This window comes from Vicugna pacos, chromosome 19 (genome assembly GCF_048564905.1).
Source record: "Vicugna pacos chromosome 19, VicPac4, whole genome shotgun sequence".
Lineage (NCBI taxonomy): Eukaryota > Metazoa > Chordata > Mammalia > Artiodactyla > Camelidae > Vicugna > Vicugna pacos.
Window position 1 is genome coordinate 22,547,068 of NC_133005.1, and position 24,080 is coordinate 22,571,147.

Consider the following 24,080-nt stretch of genomic DNA (forward strand, 5'->3'; position numbering starts at 1 on the left):
ATTTGACAAAATCCAACACAATAAATCCATTCATAATAAAAACCTCAACAAACAAACTAGGAATAGAGGGGAACTTTCTCAACTTGATATAATGACCATCTACAAAAATCCCACAGCTAACAATATATTTAATAATGAAAGAGTACTTTGCCTTTAAGACTGGGAACAAGGCAAGGATTCTTGTTTAACACAAAACTGGAAGTTCCAGCTACCTCAATAAGGCAACAAAAAGCATACAGATTAGAACACAAGGAATAAAACTGCTCCTGTTTGCAGGTGACATGCCAGTCTACCTTGAAATTCCCAAGGAATCTACAAAAACAAAACAAAACAAAAAAACCCAAACACTGCCACACTGAGCTCAGCAAGGTAACAGGATACAAGATCAACACACAAAAATAAATTGCATTTCTATATACTAACAATGGACATTTGAAAATCACAACAAGAGAACACCATTTATAATCACCACTAACATCCCAAAGGTAATGACAAAAACATGTCCAGGATCTATATGCTGAAAATTACAGAATGATAATGAAAGAAATAAAGTAAGACCTAAATAAATGGAGAGACATACCACGTTCATGACAAAAATGTCAACCTTTCTCATTTTAGGTTTAATGATCTATAGGTTTAATCCGACTCCTATCAAAATCCCAGTAAGGTTTTTTATAGACAAAGGCAAGTTTATTCTAAAGTTTATAGAAAAAGGCAGAGACTCTAGAATAATGAAAACTATCTTGACAAAGGAGTGGGAGGAATCATTGCACTCAATATTAAGGTCTACTAATAGCTACAATAGTAAATACTGTGATACTGGCAGAGGAATAGACACAAAGATCAACGGAAAAATCAGAGAATCCAGAAAAAGACCCACACAAGTACAGGCAACTGATTTTTGATAAAGTTGCAAATGCAATTCAATGAAGGAGTAACAAATGGTGTTGGAGCAATTGGACATCCATAGGCAAGAAAATGAACTGTCTCTAAACCATACACCTTATACAAAAATTAATTTAAAATAGACCACAGACTTAAATTAAAAACATAAAACTGTAAAATGTTCAGAAAAAAATAGGAGAAAATCTTTGGGATCTAAGAGTAGGCAAAGAGTTCTCACATTTGACACCATAAGCTTGATTTATAAAAGCAAAAACTGATCAAATAGCTATCAGCAAAATAAAATACTTTTGTTTGCAAAAGACCTTGTTAAGTGAATGAAAAAACAAAGTACAGGCTGGGAGAAAACATTTACAAACCAACTTCCAACAATAGACTTGCATCTGAAATATATAAGGAACTCTCACTAGTCAACACGGAAATGCAAATTAAAAACACAATAAAATATTACTATACATCAGAATAACTTAAATAAAAAATAGTGATAACACCAAAAACTGGTGAAGACACAGAGAAACTATCACTGGTGGACATAAAAAATTGTTTGGCAGTTTCTTAACAATTGAAACATGCAATTACCAATGAACTCTTGGGCATTTGTTGCAGAGAAATAAATATTACATCCACACAAAAGCCTGTACATGAATGTTCAGAGTACTTTTATTTGTAACAGCAAAAAATGAAACAACTCAGATGTCCTTCAACTAGTGAATGGCTAAACAAACTGAAATTCCATGAATACCATACCATGAAATACCACTCAGCAATACAAAGGAACAAGCCACTGATGCAACAACTCAGATGGATCACAAGGGTATTATGCTGAGCGAGAAAGGCCAATCCCAAAAGCTACATACTGTATGATTCCGTTTATATAACATGTTTGTAATGACAAAATTTTAGAAATAGAGAATAAATGATGGTTGCTGGGGGTTAGTGGTGGAGAGAGGGCGTGGGTGTGGGTATAAAAAAGCATCAGGAAGGACACTTGTGATGGAAATGCGTTATGTCATTGTATCAATATTAATATCCTCATTGTAATATTAAGTACAGTTTTATACAATATTATCATTGAGGTAAAATGTATAAAGGATACAAAAGTCTCTCTGCAGCATATCTTACAACTGCATGTAAGTCTACAATTACCTCAAAATAAAAAGTTTATTTAAAAAAATAAATGTATTATATAACCATAAAATCATTGAGATTAGACTAGATCAATGATTTCAGGTTTTCTCTGGCATGGAAGGCAGCCCAGGGAAGGCAACAGAGAAAGCCAAGGGGATGGGGAACAAGGATCTCTATTTGCTGCCCCTACCCTTTCCACCAGAATCCTAAAGAACACTGTGGTTGAATAAAGAATGCCAAGCTTAAAAAGTGTAAGATCTATGATGGTTTGGAAGCTCTAAGGGCCTGTGGTCCATATGTCTCGACAAAGATTAGGTTCCTACTTAGAACACAGAACTCTGGGCACGGTGTTGCTTCCCTGACCAAACTGGGGAGAGGGGATAAATCTAACTCCTCTTTCCTTTCAGATGAGCTGTGTGTGATATAGGTGGAAGGCCTCCGATCTCCCTGTAGAGGTTTACCTGTAGAAGTCAGATCTGATTCAAAAACTGCCAAGTCCTGAAGAAGAAGTTATCACATGATTTCTAAACTTTAGTAGAACTGCCATTTCCGTAGTAGCAAAAGACAGCCTTTCATCCTAAGAGGCATGGCAGGAAGGAACAGGTTTATACTCCTTAGCTAATCAGTTTGCTCAAATAGGAGCACAAATTCCTACCTGGAACAGATGTGCCATGCCAGGAAGACCTAACAAGGAGGGCCAGATGGAGGAAGGAGGCCAGAAGTGGGCAGCCCAGTGCTGCTGGCAAAAAGGCAGAGAAGAGAGGGAGGGTCTTATGATCAGGAGGCAGATCAATACCCCAGCTCTCAGAGCCTCAGTTTTCACAGAGGTGATTCCTGGTGATCAGATTTTTTTCCCTTTGCATATTTATTAAGAACTGGGCCCAGCACTAAGCATTCTGTGCTGACATCTGATTTCCTTCTCAGGACAACACTCTCAGGTAGTAGTACTATTGTGTTGTTTCACAGTAATCAAAAACCAAACCAAAACACACACCAACACGCACAGAACTCTAACAAATGTTATTAAAAAAAAGAATGGAGACATTACCACTATTTCTTGACGTACTGCTGAGGGGACTAAATCCTCTAAGGCGCATGAACAGCCTGGTGTACAGGCCTGGGTGCTTCCAAGGTTTTGCCAACTTCTCTCCCAATGAAATTCTAGAATAAAAAGTCAAGAGAGAGACTGCACTCGAAGTGTCCCTCCCTTAGCCCCTTAAGGGGTGAGCTGGGGTCACGGTGTGGGAGCACCCAGACGAGCAGCTCTGCAAGGCCAGGCCTGGCCTCTCTCCACTCCTTCACTCCTTTGTCCACTGTGTAACCCAGACTCAGACCCTGCCCTCAAGGAGATCACAGGCTAACAGGTGAGACCAACTCTAAGAAGTTAATCATAAAGTACCCACTTCTTGAATGCTTCAGAGGTTGTCTCGAACATCAGATGCGGGGGACCGGTGGAGGCTTCTCTGAGGAACTGGCATGCAAGTATATGCAATGTATGATACTTGGTTGTATAATAAAAAATACCTCAAACCTAAAACCAAAAGACTAGGTAAAAAGGACACTACTGGAAAGACTGCAGAAATCGGAACACGGACTGTGTATTAAATGATACTAATGTATCAATGCTACATATCCTGAGTGTGATACTGTATTAAGGTTATACAGGAGGACATCCATGTAAGAACAAGGAGATACATGTTCAAATACTTATGGGTCACGGTTCATAAAGTCTGGAAATAATTCTCCAATGGTTCAAGAACAAAAAGCATACAGAAAAACTAAGCAAATGTGGCAAAATGTTAAAAATTTGTGAACTTAGGTGATGGGTATGTGAGTGTTTACTGTAATATTTTTGCAAACCATCTTTTCTGCTGGGTTGCAAATTTCAAAATAAAAAGTCAAGAGGATGAGAAGTCAGATTAGAAGACAATATTTGCAAAACAGATATGATTTATGACTGTTACCCAAAAGATACACAGAACTCCTAAAATTCAACTATAAGAAAACAACTTGATTAAAAGAATGGGCCAAAGGCCTGAACAGACACCTCACCAAAGAAGATGCACAAGTGGCAAATAAGCATATGAAAAGATGCCCAACATCATATGCCATCAGGGAACTGCCAATTAAAACAAAAATGAGATACTGTTACACACCTATTAGAATGGACAAAATCTGAAACACCGCCAACACTGACAGGATGTAGAACAAGAGGAACTCTTGTTCACTCCAAGTGCGAATGCAAGATGGTATGGCTACTTTGGAAGACAGCTTGACAGTTTCTTACAAAAGTAAACACATTCCAATACTACCAAGAATGAAATTTCAAGAGTGAAATTTGGGTGATAATGTGTTTTAGCATATGTTCATCACTTAATAACAAATTACTACACTGGTGCAGGATGCTGAGAGTTCAGGGCAAGTGGGAGGTTCATGGGAACTCTCTGCACTTACTGCTCAATTTTGCTGTGAACCTAAAACTGCTCTAAAAAATAAGTCTATTAAAAAAAAATTAGGGGGTGGAGTGGAAACCAGATTAGGTATATTTTTTCCCAGGATCTCACTCTAACTCCACTGACCTGGCGCCGTCTCTACCCTACAGGCGTAGATGTGTGGACTCTTGATTGCAACATGTTACTTCACGTGGCATTTGCCATGTGATTCTTTTCTTCAAATAAATTAAAAACAGAAAAGAGAACTGAGAAGTGACTGTGCCCAAGAGAGAAGGACCCTTCTGTTAACCTTCCTCGATTCTCTGGACACCTCAACTCTGTTCCTTACATCTGGCCATTGGTTCTCTCTTCTTTTTTCCCAGGGAAAAGTCATCACTTAGAAATACCTGTGGAAGTCAACCAGGTGTTCTGAATCGATATAATCACTCAAGTTCAGGGTCAAGTCTGACACTTGCTGTGAGCCACATTCCTAGAAAAATGAAAACAGAAAATGAGAGACTGGGGTATTTCTGGTCTAGTGAGTGAGGGGGCAGGTGGGGAGAGAGGAACAATTTAATCATCAACCTAAAGAAATACATATGTGCACAGAGACACATATAAGGACTGTCTGTAATAGGTGAAATACACTTCTAATGCTTGAGAACTTCTCTGACTTAGGATTATGCCTTTCTGAGGCAGAGCCCAGAAAACCTACTTTCCAGGCTCTTTTGCAGCTTGGACACTGGCATGTAACTGGGGCACCAAATGGATGCACAACTTCAACTTGGAGATGGGAAACATGGATACACAAGCCGAGTGAAGGGCAGACACCTTGTTAATGAAGGCAGCAACAGAGGCAGCAGGGGTCACAATATCAGTGGCTCATGAGAAGGAGCACCAGGGTTGGCAGTCAGCCAGTACCTAACGCCCTGGGGTGGCGGCAGCAGCAGTGGTTTGGGGTAATGCCCCGGAAGCCCAGCCTTGTACCTGTTTCTCCAGCCCTTCCAACAATTCAATGAGCTATCTCAGTTCTTTTAATAAACCCAAATGTTTAAATAAAAACCTGAGGGGATTTTGTTGTTTATAACTAAGAAGCCTGTCTGATACAAGATCTAAATGTTCATCAAAAGGGAGAGGAAGAAATAAATTGCAGTATTATGGAATACGACATAGTGGTTAAAATGAACAAGGTACAGCTATATGCATTGTCACGTAAAGGCCTCCAAAACATACTGGGTAAAAAAAAAGCAAAGCGCAGCATGTACAGACTGCATGATACTTTTATATGAACACAGACAACCAGGACAAAACTTCAAAAAAGAGAGTCACTGCCCTCATGGCGGTCGCAGTCCAGTGGCAGAACACAAATATTACACCACAGCACAAGTAAGCAGGTTAATTACAGACTGTGTTACACACCAGGCAGGTAAATAAGATGATGAAGCAGAGGCATAATTTAGATTTTTCTGGCAGATGAAAGTAAGCAGTCAGGACCGATCTTTTTGAGTAAGTGAAACACGAGGAGTCAGCAGGCTACAGGAAGGGATCTTTGTGAGGTGGCAACGGTGGAGAGGAAGGGCTTTCCAGCCCAGAAAGGAGGGGTAAAGACCCCAAGGCAGCAGAAAGCTAGGCTTACCTAAAGAACTACAAGTAGCCCCTGGGGCCACAATAAGCTTTTTTCTTTCAGGTTGTCCCTAGATGGATTTACCTTAATTTACTCAACCATCCTCCTATGATGAAAAGTCCCTCCTTTTACAACACTAGGCAGTGAAATCTCTGAATACAAAGTGTTTCTATATTTAGGGTTCTGGCCTCAGAATAGAATTCCAGAAGCAGGATCACTGGTAAAGGCTTCACAAACATTTAGGGCTGTCGATCCAATGGGTTTCAAACAGGCGATCCAAAGTCCACGCCCACCAGCAGACCCCTCCGTGTGCTAGAGACTCACCAGCACGTTGATGATCATGCTGTTCTCCACGGTGACAGCCTTCACGAGGAGCTTTCTGGACCCATCCTTAGACTCATACCGGAGGACATACAGGTCTTTATTGTTGTTCCATTCAGCTGGCAGCAGTTCTGATTTCTTATCATTGGGACTGGGCTGAGAAGACACCAGAAATGAGAGGAGGAAGATCATGACCTCAGATCTAAAAAGGACCTTACATATAATCTAATCCCACTCCCCCACTTCACAAATGAGGACACAGAGGTCAGAAGTAAAATGTTCAAGGTCCTAGAGCGAGTTAGAGGTCTGGGGTCTCTGAACTCCCGCCCCAGTGCTCCTTCCTCATATCTGACTGCTTTGGTGACGTAGCACTGGAACCTGTCAAGAATCTGTAGCCGTGGTTTAATACTAATCTCCTCTCCATCCCTCTGCCAAGAATAAGGCCAATCATCTCAAGGGATACTGTGAAATCCTAAGACAGTGCTTCCCAAAGTTTGGTACTTGGGCCATCTGCAATAGGATCAACAGTGTTGACTAAAAATACAGATTCTATGTACCCCTCTTCAAACTACTATAGTGGTTTAACAAAAATTATGAACAACTTTCATATAAACAGAAAATATAGCATACGTATAAGATTAAAAAAGAATTATAAAATGGACATCTATGTAACTACAACCAGCTTAAGAAACAGACCTTGGCTAATTCTGCTAAAGCCTCGAGTAGTGTACCCCAATGAAGCTCCCTCCTCCTCCTTCTCGGGTAGTCTGTATTTTCAGAGATTTCTTTACAGTCCCTTGTAGTTGCGTTGCTACACACAAACCCTAAAAATATATTATTTCAAATGTCTTTGAATTTTATATAAATGGCATCATTTTTATCACTTGCCTTTTTCATTCGATACTATTTTGAGGTCCATCCATGTCAATGCACTTAACTACACTTGCCTCACCGTGTAACATTCCATTGCTACACAGGTCACAGCCTCACAGCGTACCACTGTGTGAATACGCTGCAAGTTACACGCTCACTTGTTGATGGACATTTGGAGTATTTCCAATTTATTGACTTTGATATTATAAACGCTGCTATGAACATTCTCGTACACATCTCCTAGTACACATATGGATGAGTTTGTACAGGGTATGCCTAGGGGAAGAACTTTTAATTTATAAGATAAAGTCAAATTGTTTTCCAAAGAAGTATGGATTTACACTCCCACAAGCAATGTATGAGAGTTCTTGTTCCATGTGGTCAGCAACATTGCTGCTGTTCAGTTTAAAAATTTTTGCCAACCTAGTGGGTGTAAAAATGCATCACTGTGAGTTGTGATGTCTTCCTTTCTTTAAAAAAAAAAAGATAATAATCCTAGAACTTTCCTTTTACACATTAAGTTTGAGAAAAAATTCTCAAACTATTTCTATAGTAGAAATTAATACAGTGATTTCTGGGGAGGGGGAAGATTTCTTAAACAAGATCCACGAAAGAAAAAAAGTGCTGTCTTTTGACACTGCTCATAATTTAAAGCTTCAAATGAACAAAAGACACTAGACAAAGAGAACAGGCAGCCCCGGGCTAGGATGAGCTATGTGCCATGGCTGCAAATGAAAAGAATTAGTAACTAGTACAAAAAGAGAATGCCTGGAAAATGAACAATAGACAATGGGAATCCACTTGAAAAACAGACAAAAGATGTAAACAAGCAAAAGATAAGAGCAGCTACCAGTGAATAAAGGGTTGTTCAATTTTACCAGCACTCAGAGAAGCGTAGGTTGAAATATGAGATACCAGGTTCCACCCAGCAGACTGCTTTTATCCATTTTTCCATTTTTTGCCAGGTGTTCGTGTGGGTAAGAGGAGAATGACAACCTCCTGGTGGCGAGTCACACTTAGACACCCCTCTGGAAGGCAATCTAACATTCAGTGTAATTAGATGAGCCAACACCCCATGACCCAAAACCTCCACTCCTGGAAGAAATTCTGTGCAGGGAATATGACAAGGAATCATCAAAACCTTGTTCTGGGCAACCCAGGGGAAGTAAAATGCAAAATATGCTCACAGTGGAATACTGTATAACAGTGAGAAGGAACAAACTAGATCTAATGGCAGTATTAGAGATAAAAGTAAACACTACAACTTAAAGAAAAGTCAAGAAAAAATAAGATTTACAGCTGGGTACAATTTATGTAAAAAATCTGAAACACTAGAAACTATATATTGTTTTCACGGATCCATAGTTCTACAGCTAAACATGCAGCAAGAGGATTGAGAATATCTGTATTCATGAGACTATAGTGGGAGAGAGTGGGACCAAAGAAGAAAAACAGCAGCAAAAGACAAAGGTTCAACAACCCAGACCTCATACACCCCAAGGACAACGGGAGGCCAGGAGTGGAGATTGTGAGCCTCTCCTCTTGGGTCACCTCTGGGGCTAAGGAATCAAATGGAGGTTGGGGAGGAGTGGTTCCAAATGAAATTCAAGATGTTACAACTGGCATGGTTTCAAACCTGGCAGAACGACAAGGAAACTCAAAGGCCTGAAGCAGAGAAAGGAGAGTGATGGAAAACAAAAGTGAAACTTAATCAGTTCCCTCTGCTAAATGAGAAAGAGAAATGATCCCCACCGCCAGCTGGGTGAACTTCCCATAACATGTTTAGTGCCATGGATTTAAAGTTTACTCTGGAAGCCAAGAATCTGATAACATGTCTTTGTTCTATCAAGGGCCTCTGAATGTATATTTATATCCTCCATGTACAGCACTCAACCAAGTAGAACTTCTTCTTGGAATATAAATAATTCAGCCTACTACTTGGAATATAAATAATTCACTATCCTATAACCTCTGGTTTCCAGAGCAAGAGACAATCCTGGGGTCTGGTAAGGCTAATGCCTCTCAGTGCAGTGGAACCAGTGGTCCCCAGTTCAAGGGCTGCCTGATATGGGAAAACAGATGGCACTCAGAGAGACTGGCCCTGGTGATATCAGGTCAAACACGGCATTCAACTCTAGACTGGGACATCAAGTATTAGACCTCCCAGAAAGCTACAATTGGAAAGTACCCAAAGTACACAGTTGGACAGCTTAACTTAGTCAGATGGAAAAAAAATCTAAGGGCCGAAAGGGGCTGAGAATTGCCCCAGGTCATGGCAAGTCAGGTGCAGAGCTGGGTTTGGCATTCAGAGCTCCTGGTTGCCCAGACTATGGCTGGAGATTTTTTTCCAACTAGGTCCACAAGACAGGCTTCCCAAAAGTAAAGATAGTTGTCCCGTTAGGCAAAATCCTGGGGCTGGAAGCATTCTTTAATGGCCATGAGTTCATTTCAGTGTCCCTGGCTTAAAATGCATCCAAAGATCATTTTGGGCATTCTCTCATCATAACCCTTACATTCCTACAACAGCAAACAAAAGTCTCTAACTTAAGTCAATAGCCATCTCTACCCTCTTGCCATCTAAACCACCTGACACAGCTGTAAAACTCTCGTGAGGAGTGGTGCTGACTTCAGTAAAGAAATCCAAATTCAAATACTCCATTGTTCTTCTAATCAAGCTTTATGTACACAACTCCCCTGCACCAGAAGAGACAAAACTAAAGAGAAAAGCAGACAACTTCACTTTCTATTTAACTGTCAATATATTAAATGAGCAAGTACACAATTTCAGGACCTTCCTCTCTCTCTTATCACCCCTAGAAGGGTGGGAAGCAGAAGGTAAGCGGAGAGGCAAAGAAACATCTTTTGAACTTGGCAAACACTAAGCATCTCAGCTGGGTCTGCTGGCCCCAGGCTAGAAAATTAAACCCTCTCTGAAGTAAACTAATAGGAAAGATGCTCCTCCAAATGGCTTCCACTCTGAATGAAAGTAGACTGAGCAGAAATGAGAGGAGGACGGGTGCAACCCGAGCTCCAGAAACACTTAAAGGGCAGAGAGAGGCAAAAGCACGCACGCGCCACACTACAGTGCACGGCACAAACGCCCACCCCCGGGGGGCCTGCACGACCTAGCGCTGGGGTGGACAGGTAAGACAGTGGGCAGTGCCTTCTAAACCCCTCATCCCCACTCTCGCTGGCCTCCCCTAAGAAGTCTGGAGCCGGCATCTTTTTTCTGGCCTGCATGAACTCAATACATGGCACCATGAACAGAGTGGAATTGGATGGACCTTTGGGATTCAGTCATCAGTCAATGACCTTTGGGATTCAGTCATCAGTCAATGACCTATAGGAAATGATGTCCCAAAGCTGCCCAACTGACTCAGACAGAGTTGCTGACAGGATCTGTGAGGGGACAAGTGGTGGGAGCGGATGTGCAGTGCTGATATGTGTCTGTGGAAGGGGGAGAAGAACAGGGAGTCACGCAGGCCCTTTGTAACAAGCTCCTGGTCCTGGGGGACAAGCTGCTAACAGTATTAGCTGACAGTAAGGAAAGGGGCGCATGAGCAGGGGAGAGAGCAGGGCAGACCTGTTAGGTCTGAAGGACAGGGCAAGGGGTGTGTGTGTGGTGGTGGGGAGCTGAGAGCCAATGAGGGGCCCCAAGGTTACCCCCTCTCCAATCCCACTGCCTCCCGCACCACCGTACACATCAGCTTCCTAGGAAAACGTCCCAGGAAAAGATGAAATGAAATGCCTGGGGCAAGTGAAAGAGCTGTTAAAGATTCGAGAGCTGGAATGGGGCAACTGAGGAGACAAGGTTTCTGTGGGAGAGCCTATGCACTGACAGGGGACACCTACCACTCGTGAATGTGGGCCCCACCTTTACCTGGTCTTAAGGTCTGAAATGTTGAAAGGCAAGCTAAATGGAACAAAGTGCAGGGTGAACAGAAAGGCCGGGAACAGAGGCATCAGGGAGGAAGAAATGGTTCCTGCTTCCAGCTGTGTGTGTGTGTGTGTGAAAGGCTGGTCCTTCTTTTCCAGCCTTATCGCCAGTCCTAGAGTCCATGTGAGGCATGAAGTATACGTGAGCCAGGAGGTGGTGGGGGAGATAAGAGTGTGTCTCTGGGGTCCCAGTGAGCTACTTGAGGTCTGGGGGGAGAAAAGAGCCAGAAAGCCATGACAGTTCTTGTGATTCTGATTCCCACTGGTAAGCATAAAATGTGAGGGGGTGTGGTGGTCGTGGTCACTAGTTCTAAGGGATAGAGAAAGCGGGCCGTGGGGGTGGGGTGGAGAACCTGGCTCTAAGGGCTTGGGATGTGTAAACCGTGTTTGAGGAGGGATCCCCAAAGCTCTGTGTTAGGAGAGGAAAAATTAAGATTCTCGATGTATACCTGAGAAACTAGAAAAGGATTAGGGAGTTAAGAGAACTAAAGTAGTTAGAAATGAGAGTAAGGTTAAAATCTCAGTGTAAGATGAAAGGAGTGAATTGCTCCCCAGAACAGGTCTAGGTTCTGAGAGTGAGAACAGAGCGACAGTGACAGACAGGCTTAGAGTCCCGAGTGTGTGTACAAGAGACCGTGGCTGGGAGGGTACTTTCTCTGATGTGTACAATGACGTGTGGAGGGACACTCAAGGGGAAGGGGCAGGGAAGATGGGAGAATGCTACAGCAAGGAGTCAGGGAGGTAGGCTGAGCCCAGCAGTTCTGGGACTGTGTGGGGATGACAACGAGGCCCCCAGCTGTAAGAGACAGAGCCTGAGGATGGGAGAGCAAGAGGGGCTGGTCCTGTAGGGGCAGCTGTGAGGAAGGAAACTTACTTGGCCCTCATACCCAGGGTGCATGTGTGTACGAATGTGGGAGGTGGTTGTTTCCCAGAGCCTGAGTTGAAGATGACAACGGTGAATGGGCTGCACTGGGCCCCTCAGTAAAGGCTGAAGGGCGTGTGAGTTCTCTGGGCCCTTGACTAGAGCTGAGTTGGTCCAAATTCATCCCTATACCCGTGCTTGGATCCAGGTATCTGGTGGGCGCTGCAGTACTGTACGAGGGTAGACCTGAGTACAGCTCATCGCTCTCCCCGAACCCCGCCCAACCCCGCCAGCTGTGTGGGAAGGAGCTTGGCGGAGTTCGGGTAGGTGAGGGGTGCTCAGGGGAGCTGCACCCCTGTCTCAATGCCAGATCCCACAATCCCGACCTGGGAGACTTTCTGTCCTTGGCTTTTCAATTCATGTTGTGCCAGGTGGGCTGGGACAGGACAGCACCTCCCCGACCCGCAGACTATAGGTACCAATGGTGTCATGAGCCCCAGGGCCCGGACTTGGGAGGAAGGGCAGACACTCTGCACCAAGCCTCCGGTACTTCGGGTTTGGGCATAAGACACCTTAACTGCGCCCCCCACCCCACCCCCTGCCCCAGGTCGGCTCCGCAGCGTACCTGGTCGCCGGCACCCAAGCCGTAGTAGCCATGCGTGATCACCTCCCAGTGCAGAAAGCAGACGAGCGCGTCCTGCGCGCAGGTGATGGCCGGCGCCGCCGACGCGAACAGCACCTCCAGGCCCGCCATGTGCGCCCCCGGCTTCTGCGGGCGGAGGAAGGAAGGGAGAGAGTGCGGTGAGCCTTCTCCGCTCTCACGGAGAGCTGACTCCGCTTGGCTCCCCAGCCGATCCTGCTCACGTCTCCGCCTGCGCAGCCAAAATGGAGATGGAGACTCCCGGGGGTGGGGACGCGGCCGCCGGAAGTAGCTTCCAGCGCCGGCACTGCTGCGCCAGCGCGCCCGGCTGGAAACAGGCGCGCGACACTTAAAGGTTCCTGTGGGCAGAGCGCGGACGGGGCGGGACCTCTGGGGGTCCTTCAGAGCTGCTGTCTCCATCTTTCCCGTAGCTGGCAGGACCGCTACATGCAGGTAGTTGAGGAAAGGCTAACTTGTTCTCAGCCACAGACTTCAAATCTGCAGAATGAGGTGGGCGTATGCTGGTGGGGGAAGAGATTATGAAATTGGGCTGAAATATATTCAGAATAATAGTTGGCACTTAGGCAGCGCTTGCCACGCGCCACATTATTCTAAATGCTTTACTTGTATTCATGTATTCAGTCCTCATAAGCCAACCCTCTAAAGTTGGTATTTGATAGCTCTATTTTACAGATTGGTAAACAGAGGCACAGAGGGGTAAATCTGACCAAGATGAATGAGAGGCAGAGATGGCACTGCAACCTAGCAGTCTGTCTCCTAGGGTAACATTTATTAAATGTTTATTGTGTGCTAGATCCTATGCAAAAACTTTTACATTACCCCATCAAAAACTTTTTGAGGTATATTCCATTACCATTCCTATTTTGCTGATGACAAAAACCAGCTTGGAAGCTGCTTGCTGCAGAGACAGAGCTGCAGAGCTGGCGCTCCTGATCCACTACCAAATTTCAGTCATTTGTCTGTCTCCTTCATGATTCTTAACACCTATTATTTCTTCAACAGGTTTCTTGAAATCCACTTACTATTTTTATTAAAATAAATTTAGTTTCCCCATCCCTGTTAGCACCCTGCTGCAAGCCATTATAATCTTTCACTTGGATGTCTGCAGCCTCTAAACAGTCTTACTCCATCTCTGCCTCCCTAAAGCCTGTTCTACACACTGCAACTAAAGATTCTGTTAGAACACACGCCAGATCACATCCCTCCTCTGCTCAAAATGCTTCCAGGCTCCCATCACATTTGAAAGAAAACTAAGTACTTACCATGGTCTGCAAGAACCTTCATATGGTCTGTGCTCCCCATCCCCCCCTTTCTCTAACATCATCTCCTCCAACTCTCTTCTCATCCCCTGTACTCTTAACTCCAGTAACCTCAACTTTCCTCTTCTTTCACTCCCACATTACCCCCAAAATATATTCTGAATCTGACCACTTCCTACCACCTACACTGCCTCCACCCTGGTCTGATCCTTTGCATGTACTACCTCTGCCTGCACTACTCTTTCCCCAAACATCTGCGTGGTTTGGTCTTTCATTTTAAGTGACTCCTTCTTTCACCTCCTATCAGCCTCAGCAGAGGGCTTCCCTGACACTCCATCCAAAACAACCTCCTACTCTTTAACCTCTTACCTTGCTTTCTTGCAAAGCATTAATCACAACCTAATACTGTATTAGATATTTATTTGCTCGATTATTTAACGACTGTCTTCTAACTAAACTGTGACAAGGAAGAAGGGACCGTGTCTGTCTTGTGCATAGGTATACCTGTGCCTTCCTAGCACAATGTATACTTACTTACTGAAAGAATGAATGAATAATTGCCCTGGGCTCAGCCCAGTTGGGCCAGTCTCGCCCCCTTTGCAGTCTACCACTCACTTTGTTAGCTGGCCCTGTACATTTTCAAATTTGTTGTTCTTGGGGTTCCCTGGGATGCCCAGATTCCTGAACCCCATCTGCAGAGATTCTGGCTGAGCAGGTTTGAGCAGGAGTGCAGGTATGTTGACCACACTCTAGTGACGCCTGTGACATAAAACTGTGTGTTTTTTCTACTGAGAGGCTCTGCACTTTTAAGCTCCCTGCTCTTGCTTGCTCTGTCCCTTTTGCTTACAGTGTCCTTCCCCAGTTATTGAAAATGCCCATCTATTCAGTAAACCTCCATAGGCTGGGTTGCCGTGGATGGTGATGCAGGCTGTGCACTGCACAAAAGTGCCCACCCAGTAGCAGCCCCATTCTCAAGTGTCTATATAAGAAAGGACCAGATGACCAAGCTGTATTTCCTGCCTCTTTGGAGCTCACTGTCTAGCGGTTTAAAAAAAAAAGTTACAGACAGAGGTAATCCATTGTGAAAACTGCCGTGGCAGAGGGACACTTGGAGGACTGTGCAGACCTAGAGGAGACATCTAATTCAGGCTGGGGGTCAGGGAAGTCTTGGAGGAAGAGATTTCCAACTGCACTGAACTTTATTTGGAAAATTGGGAGTGAACTTAGAAATAAAAGTTGTTCCTGTAAAAAAGAATGGCATATGCAAAGGCATGGAGGGGCGAAAGGCAGCTGGTACTGTGTGATTAGAGCGTCCATGCTGCATCCTGAATGAGACCTTCCCCCATCTCCTCCACCCACAATCAGTTACTCTCTCCTCAGTGCTGTTGGCCTCAGTGGGGTGCCGAGAGGAGGGTAGGGGCCAGAGCTATCAGCCTTAGTAGGGAGGAGAATTTTGTCACTGAAGTTGATTAGAATGGCTGGTTCATGGTGATAATAAAAAGCAGACTGGCTGTTGCTCCATTTTATTACTGCTTTTAAGTTTTTTAAAGACAATGCCCCTACCCGCCCAGACCGCTGCCTGCATCTGGGCAGACAGCTCCCCTGTTTTGGCCACTGCTTTGCATACAATTGGTTCTAGCTCACATCTCACAGAAGTTTGGTTCTCTGTTATACATCATCTCTGTTAGCTTGGAATCCCTCAGAGGCCAACAGGAGACAGGACTTGAGTGGTTTATTTGGAAGCTGATTCCAGGAAATAGTAATAAGGGAGTAGAGAAGTGAGAGAGAGAAAGGAAGGCAGCCAATGAGTGTTAGGTGATAAAGCCAAGGTTGTGGAGCCCGCTGGCACTCCCTGGAGTCATCAAACCCCCACCCCTGGGCTCTCTGTGTGCCTGGAGCCTATAGACACCTTAACCTCCACTCCCCACTGCAGGAACCTTTGCATACATGCATTTCTGCAAGATATACAACATCTTCTTTTGATGTGTGTTTACCCTAACAAAACTCATTGCCCCGGGATAGCCCTGCTCACAATACCCCTAGACTGGCAGGCCTCACATCCTGCCCTTCCCAAAGTCATAAATCCTATTGTTCAGAGAATCTTACAAACCAGTCAGGTACCTGTGCATGAATTGATCTTGCAGCTCCCCCTTGTGTGCACAGCACCCTCCCCTCAGTTAAAGACCCTGTATGCCCATCCCTGGCATTCATGCGGGCACCTTTGGCCTGTGTGGTCTGCTGTTGCCTATAGCAGTGTCCCTAATAAGGTTTCCTAAACTCTTCTCAGTCACTGGTAATTTTTTACCAACTCGTGTTACTGGCCCACCGTGTTGTGCCCGCAGCAAAGGTGTTACCTCTGAGCACCTGGAGCTCAGTCCTGCCAGGCAACCCTATGAAGCAGAGTTAAGACATGTCTCAGAGTTGTTTCAATTGAAGATGAGGGAACTGGGGTGTTCACTCACTGCCATCTGCCACAAGTCAAGGGCTGCTTCTTGCGGCATGAAAAGCCCTCAGAAAGAGAATTGTTGAGTTTAGAGAAAGAAGCCTGTGGTCCTTAGAGGTGCCTGCTAAGGAGTGAGTGAGGCACCAGTAGTGACTGCTCTGCACTCCCCGGCCCCTGGTCTGTGGCCCAGCTGTCAGTATAGTGTAGACACTGACATCTGTGTATTGAAAGAATGAGGTGAGCTCTGTCTCTTGTACTAGCTGCGAGTCCCCTAAGATCCAGGACTGTGTTCCATCCACACTGGACCCCAGGGTTCTCCAGGGTCCTCCATGGATGGAGCAAATGGGAGAATCCTCTGGGGCTGGAGGCTGTCCATGTCCTACCACCAGTCCATCTAGCACTTTCTGTGGACTTACCGCCATCAACAAGAGTCTCAGTTGTTCCTGTGAGGCCTGTGAGTGGCTGAGAAGGAAGGCAGGTGGAATGTGCCGCCCTGGCCGGGCCCCCACTGCCTGGGCAGCGCAGAGCCCATGCCAGAGATGAGGGCCCAAGATGCTGGAAAGAACGTGGCAGGTGGCGGCAGCCACCAGTTCCAGGTTGCCAAGTGACAGCAATGTGGGTATTCCAAGTTCTCTGGAAACTGTCTCCCTGGAAACTGTGAGAAGCAGGATCTAGATGGACACTGAGGTAGAATCATTTACCACTAGAATCTGCTCCTTTGACTTAGCATCAGGCTCATCACTACACCTCCTCCAGGAAGACTTTCATGATTAATACTGTTCAATACTACCTGGAACCCAAGACTTTCCATTCCCCTTGTCAGTGAGGTGCCCAGCATATTTGATACTCAGAGGAGATAACTTAAATATATATATGTATACACAAATATATATAATTTTAATATAACTATTAGTTTTTTGAAGGTATTTTTTATTGTGGTAAAATATGCATAACAAAATTTGACTATCTTATTGATTTTAAAGTGTACAGTTCAGTGATATTAAGTCCATTCGTACTGTTGTGCAATCACCAACATTCATCTTCAGAACTCTTTTCATCTTGCAAAACTGAAACTCTGTACCCATTAAACATTAACTCTCCATTCCCCGCTCCTCCCAGTCCCTGGCAACCACTTTCTGTCTCCATAGTCTTTCCTTTTCCAAAATATCATATAGTTGGAATTACACAGTATGTAGACTTTTCAGACTGTCTTCTTTTACTCAGTAATGTGCATTTAAGATTCTTCCGTGTGTTTCCATGGTTTGATGGCTTATTTTTTGTTTTGTTTGTTTTTATTGTTAGCACTGAATAACATTCCATTAACTGGAGGTACCATGGTTTATCTGTTTACCCACTGAAAGTTACCTTGGTTGCTTCTAAGTTTTAGCAATTATAAATAATGAGAGCTCCTGTTGCTCCGCATTCTCACCTGCATTTCACATTGTCAGCATTCAGGATCTTGGCCATTCTGATAGGTATGTAGTTGTATCTCATTGTTTTAATTTACATTTCCGTGATGATGTATGAGGTGGGACATCTTTTCACATGCTTATCTGCCATCTGTGTATCATCTTTGATGAGGTGTGTGTTCAGATCTTTGGCCCAATTTTTAATCAGGTTGTTTGTTTTCTTATTGTTGAACAACTCTTGTTGTTAATAACTCTATTTTGGGGAAAGTCCTTAATCCCTTATCAGATACAGAATTTCCAAATATTTTTCTCTCATTCTGTGGATTGCCTTTGTACTCTGTTGACAGTGTATTTGAATATATGAAAATTTAAAATTTTTGTGAAGTCTAATTTATTTTTTCTTTTGTTGCCTGTGCTTTTTGTATCAGATCCAGGAAATCATTGCCAAATCCAGTATCATGAAGCTTTTACCCTGTTTTCTTCCAAGAGTTTTATAATTTTAGGTCTTACATTTAGGACTTTGATCCATTGTGAGTTAATTTTTGTGTGTGGTGTGAGGTAGGGGGCCATCTTCCTTCTTTTGCATATGGATATCCAGTTTTTCTAGTACCATTTGTTGTAAAAACTGCTCTTCCCTTGTAAATGGTCTTGGCACCCTTGTTAAAATCATTTGACCATGTATGCAAGGGTTTATTTCTGGTCTCTCTTTTCTGTTCCATTGGTCTACATGTCTCTCTATGGCAGTACAACACTCTTGATTGCTGTAGGTTTGTATTAAGTTTTAAAGTCAGGAAATGTGAGTTCTCCATTGGAGCATCCCCTGCATACACATGACAAAATTGTTTTAAGTAATAATCACATGATAATCAGTAAAATTTATTTTCCTGATTCATTCTTTTTTTCAAGAATGTACAATTTACACATAATACAAAAATCCTCCTTTTAGTGTACAATTCTTTGATTTGACAAATGTACACAATCCTGTAACCACCATACACTCTAGATATTTCTAGGAAGCAGAGATTCTTTTAAAAAACCATCTTTATTGAAGTATAATTTGCATACAATAAAAGCACCTATTTAGTTGTACACTTCAATGAGTTTTTGGCAAATGTACAAACCAGTGTAACCACCACGACAATCAAGATATAGAACATTTACATTACTCCCAAAATTTCCTCATGCAGCTCTGCAGCCGATCTCTCTGACCTCTGACCCAGGCAACCACTGATCTGCTTTCTGTCTCTACAGATTAATTTGGCCCCTCTTAAATCTCAAAAAAAAGAATGTCAGTTAGGGGCCCTGGGAAGCAGATGTCAATGGAGTTAGCAGTACTAGAGATTTGTTGCAGATAAGGCTTGTGAAGGAAAAAGGGAGCAGGAACAGGAGTAAGGGTGGGAGGACTTTCATACCATGATGCAGGTCTGACACCCGTGAAAGAAGAGCGAGGAGAAATGAGGATTGGACAGGAGGACCCTCAGGCTTTGGTGCAGTTCTGAGAAAGTCTCAGCCACCCCAGCGTGGAGCCCCAGAACAAAGATTCCCATGGAGTCCCGTGTCTGGCAGAAATGGCCAGCTATCCCTCTGTGATCTGTCACTGGGTGAGTTGCCATGAAGACATGGCCTCAAGCATTGTCCCAAAGGTGCTACAGCTGTCCCCTGCTGGAGAACTTCACCCCTTGCAGCTGACTGGCAATTTCTTTCTTGAAGAGAGACTGGCACCCCTCCATGGCTGACACGTGAAACATGGACTCTTTTGTGCCTGGCTTTTTTCCCTCATCATCATGTCTAAGGTTTATCCATGTTGTTCCATGTATCAGTTCCTCCCTTTTTATTTCTGAGTAATGTTCCACTGTATGATTATACCAGAGTTTGTTCTTTTCCTTATTGGTGGACATTTGGGTTACTTCCAGTTTGATTTAATTATGAATAATGCTATTATTCACATTCACGTACAGGTCCTGGTGTGGACGTATGTTTTCATTAGTCTTGGATACATTCCTGCAGTGGGATTGCTGGTAGTAGTGTATGTTTATAAGCAACTGCCAAATAGCTCTCCAAAGTGGTTGTACCATGTTATGCTCCCGTGAACGATGAGTGAGATCCCTGTTTGCTCTACATCCAGCATCACAAGAGCTTGCAGGTGCCGAAGTTTTGTGTTCCAAGGTCTATGCAGGAATAGGTCAGAAAGCTGTGACTAAGTTTTTCAGACCTCAGCTATAGACAGGAAAGGCTAGGAATAGGGAAAAGGGTCCAGGCTGGAGACAGAGAAATGGTCTAGTTATGGGCAGCCCCTCCAACCACAGGGACACATGGAGGGGCCACGCATTGACAAGGGAAGCCACAAGAGGGCGCCCGGGCCCACCCAAATGCCCAGGAAGGGCAGCCATGCAGGGTGAGGTTCCCATGTCTCCTTCATCCTGATTCTTTCTACCTGGAGTTTCAGGGGAACCCTAGATTGGGGGTCCCACTGCAGGTTCTGTCCACAGTGCAGTTAGAGCCTTCATGCATGGAAATACCTGTTTTTCCCTCTGGGCATTGTTGACCACAGGGAGAGACAGTTTTCAGGGAAGCCAAGTCCCAGGGGACGCTGACAGTCTGCTCTGCTGTTTCCGAGTCCCTTCCCTACTGCCCTCAGCAGACGTCTTTATATTCATCCTTTCATTGATTTGGCCCTGATCCTTTCCCCTGCCCACTGAGCGGTGGGAAAAGTCTAGTCCCAGCCCAAAAGACCCATCGGGCACTTATCCCACCTTGGTCAGGCAGGTGGGATGGGTAACCAGCCTCACCCTGAAAGGCCAGAAGCTGTGCTCGATGCTCCTGTAACTGGAACATCGGATTCATGAGCACAGGGATCTGTGCCTGGTTCACCGCTGTACTTCTAGCTCCTAGAACAGAGACTTGCATATATAGTAGAATCTCAATAAATATTTGTTGAATTGAATGAGTTAATGAATGCATAAAGGAGAAAAGTGTCTAGGTCTTGGAGTGATGGCAACATGGTCTATAGCTCCACCTCACTGCTTACTCTCTGTGCAAATTTGGGCAAACAACTTACCAAATTGTCAAATAGGGTTTATAATGATATCTCCCCAAGGACTGTTGGGAGGAACCCTGGAGATGATGTCACCAAAGCACCTGGCACAGTGCCTGGCACATGGCAGGGGCTCCTCAGCGGTGGTGCATTATTTGAAATAATGAGGTCTTGGGAAGCAGCACTTTTTATTGAGGATTTACCAAGTCTGGCACTTGGCTTACATTATCTAATTCAGTTATCTTAACTACTTCATGAGAGGTTAAGTAACTCAGGGAGGTTAAATAACTTGCCCAGGGTCACACACTGCTGAAAAGAACAAACTTGGGCTTAAGTCCAGGTCTTGAATACTGCCACATACAAGGTCGAACTTCTTGGGTTCACGTCCAGGCTGCAACTCTTATAAGCAGTTTGACCTTGAGCAAGTTTCTCAGTGGGGAGATGTAGGGAGAGACGGAGTGGGCCACTGCATTGGCCTGGACTATTCTTCAGGATTTGGAGAGGTCAAAGGCACGACCAACGGTAATGTTGCAACCTCACTCCCTCGAGATCGAGTGACCTGCCGAGGCCTCTGGAAGCTGCTCTTTAACCACCTGGCCCGCATCACACACCAGACTGTTTCCAAATGGATCTTTTGGAGTCCACCTGGAGCTGGAGTCACAGTCTAGTCAAGGAGGCAACACACATGCACACACACAGAGACAGAGGTCCAGAAAGAGAAATTGCTGGCTTTAGCTGGGTAATCTTGGCTAAGCTGCTTTGCTTCTCTGAGCCCAAATTTCCTCATTTGTAAACTGAAGGGTGATAAGTAGCGTACTGTATGAGGATTATCTAGAAAATACACGAGGAAGGGCTGAGACTTAAGAGCACTGGAGGTCATCAAGGGGGGACGGGACGTTTGATTTCGAGGGCTCTTGCCATAAGGATCAGGCACTGATTTCTAAGGCCACGTTAAAAGATAACCTTCAGAAAAAGGTAAAATTATGACTCTCATGCAAATTTAAAAATGACCATGTGTTAAAGATTTTATTTACCTGGTTAAATGATAAGAGAACCAGATGGATGTCATAACTGGCTCAAAGGAAAAGTCAAAAAACACAAATTTATATGGAATAAAGGAATTGAATTATAAGTGGAGGCAAAGCTAGTTTTTCCAGAAAAGGGGAGTGTGCCTGGCATGTGTGTCCAGACCCCAGGGAGGAAGAAGGAGAGGTGGGAGATGAGGTCAGAGCTGTCACCTAAAGCCAAATATTAGGAAAAGACTTGGAGGGAATTTTAAAAAATAATAAAGTTCTTTATCCCATGTCCTAAAAGAAGAGTTAAGTTCCTGTAGGCTTTGGTGGGGTGAGCAGTTGGGATAGGGAGGAGACGTAGGGGAGAAGATAAAACAAGGACCACTCCTTCCAGACTTGGCCTTCTTTGGCCTTGGGAGGACCAGACCAGATACCAGAAGGGGAATCAGTGGCCTGGGCTTCATGGCGTGGCTGATAAGATACCCATTTTCTCATCTCTAAAATAGGTATACACATGTTCATGTTTGTTCAGTTTGCAATTATGTCAGTTCTCCCTGATTTGACCTACAAATTCAATGTAATCTCAATCAGAATCCCAGGAAATTTTCCCTCCTTCCTTCCTCCCTTCCCCCCTCCCTCCTTCCTCCCTTCTCCCCTCCCTCCTTCCTCCCTTCCTCCCTCCCTTCCCTCTCTCTCTGTCTCTCTCTCTCTCCCTCCCTCCCTCTCTTTCTCTCCTTTTGTTTGTGAAAATAGAAAAGTCAAGCTGATTCTAAAATTTACATGAAAATGCCAAACAGCTGAGAGTTACCACTAAAATCTTGTAGAAGAAGGTTAGGAAAATTTACTCTAGCAGATACCAGGATGTATTATTAAACCAGTAATTAAGACAATGTAGTATTAGCAAAAGACACCAATGAAATGGAGAGAGGGGCTGGAACCAGACCTGAATGTATGTGATACTTGATTTAGGACAAAACTGACAGTATAGCACAGTGAGGAAAGGGTATACTTTCCCATAAATGGTGGTAGGACAGTTGGATGTTCAATTCGGGAAAAAAATGAATCTTGATTCCCTACCTCACAGATACAAAGAAAAAAAATCCAAGTGGTTTGTGAAATTAAATTTGAAACTTAAATGTGAAAATTAAAACTAAGTAAAACAAGAGGTAAATTTCTTCATGGCCTTGGGTTAGGCAAAGATTCCTTAAACAGTTCAGCAAAACATTAACCATAAAGGAAAAGACTGATAAACTGAATTTATTAAAATTTATGAAACTTACAAAAGGACAACACACACAGACAAGTATTTCATGAAAGAGATGATCCAAGTGGTGAATAAGGCACGTGGTTATCTGGGAAATGAAATTTCCATCCTTGATGAGACACCCCCACACACTCACCAAACAAGGCTAAAAGGGAAGAGACTGACATTACCAAGTGTAGCCAAGGATGTGGAGCAACTGAAACTTTTACACATCTTGGCTTAAATCGGTGCAGCCACTTCAGGAAACTAATAGTATCTAGTAAGACAAATGTATGCACACCCTGTGGTCAGCAATTCCACTCCCAGGTTTATACCCAATAGAAATTAGTCCAAATGAACACTGAAGATATATATAAAGTGTTCATAGAATTGTGGTATAGGATAGCCCCAAACTGGGAATAATTCAGATGCCCATTGCCAGTGGAATGAGTGAATACACTGTGGTATATTTACACAGTAGAAAATTGAAGAGCAACAAAAATAAATGTGTTTTTACTTCATGTGACAAGATGGGAGAATCTTACCATCAACAATTTTAAGTAAAAGAAGCCAGACACAGCCAGAATCACTGCCTGATTCCATGTACTTCAAGTTCAAAACCAGGCAAAACCACTTGATGGTGTTAGAAATTATAATGAGGGTTGTCTCTGGAGCAGGGAGGGAGGAATGGCTGGAAGGGAGCATGGGGGATGACAGTTACGTGGTGTGTTCACTTGGAATACAAGTCACAATGTATGTAAGTTATACTTGAATAAAGTGGCTTTCTTTTTTCAAAAGTGGGTATAAGGATGACACCTTATATTGTAGATAATTAATGAGAATAATAACAGCGACAATAGTAAACATAATAAATTGGCCAAGACCACTGAGTTCTGTTTAAGCCATGTACCGAGGAAATGCCTCGCGGATTAAATCCTG

The 24,080-nt window shown here is 43.9% G+C and overlaps 1 protein-coding gene across 1 annotated transcript in view; it reads right to left on the reverse strand.

The window, feature by feature from the left end:
* The window catches only part of PSMF1 (proteasome inhibitor subunit 1), a 37,373-nt gene extending 20,399 nt beyond the window's left edge, over nt 1–16,974 (reverse strand). Inside the window, exons 1-4 of the mRNA XM_006207305.4 lie at nt 16,859–16,974; nt 12,705–12,848; nt 6,412–6,564; nt 4,871–4,953 (exon numbers count right to left, since the gene is read on the reverse strand). Of these exons, the coding sequence (XP_006207367.2) occupies nt 4,871–4,953; nt 6,412–6,564; nt 12,705–12,848; nt 16,859–16,864 (386 nt within the window). The 5' untranslated portion in view covers nt 16,865–16,974. The remainder of the gene's footprint in view (nt 1–4,870; nt 4,954–6,411; nt 6,565–12,704; nt 12,849–16,858) is intronic.
* Nucleotides 16,975–24,080: the final 7,106 nt, after the last annotated feature.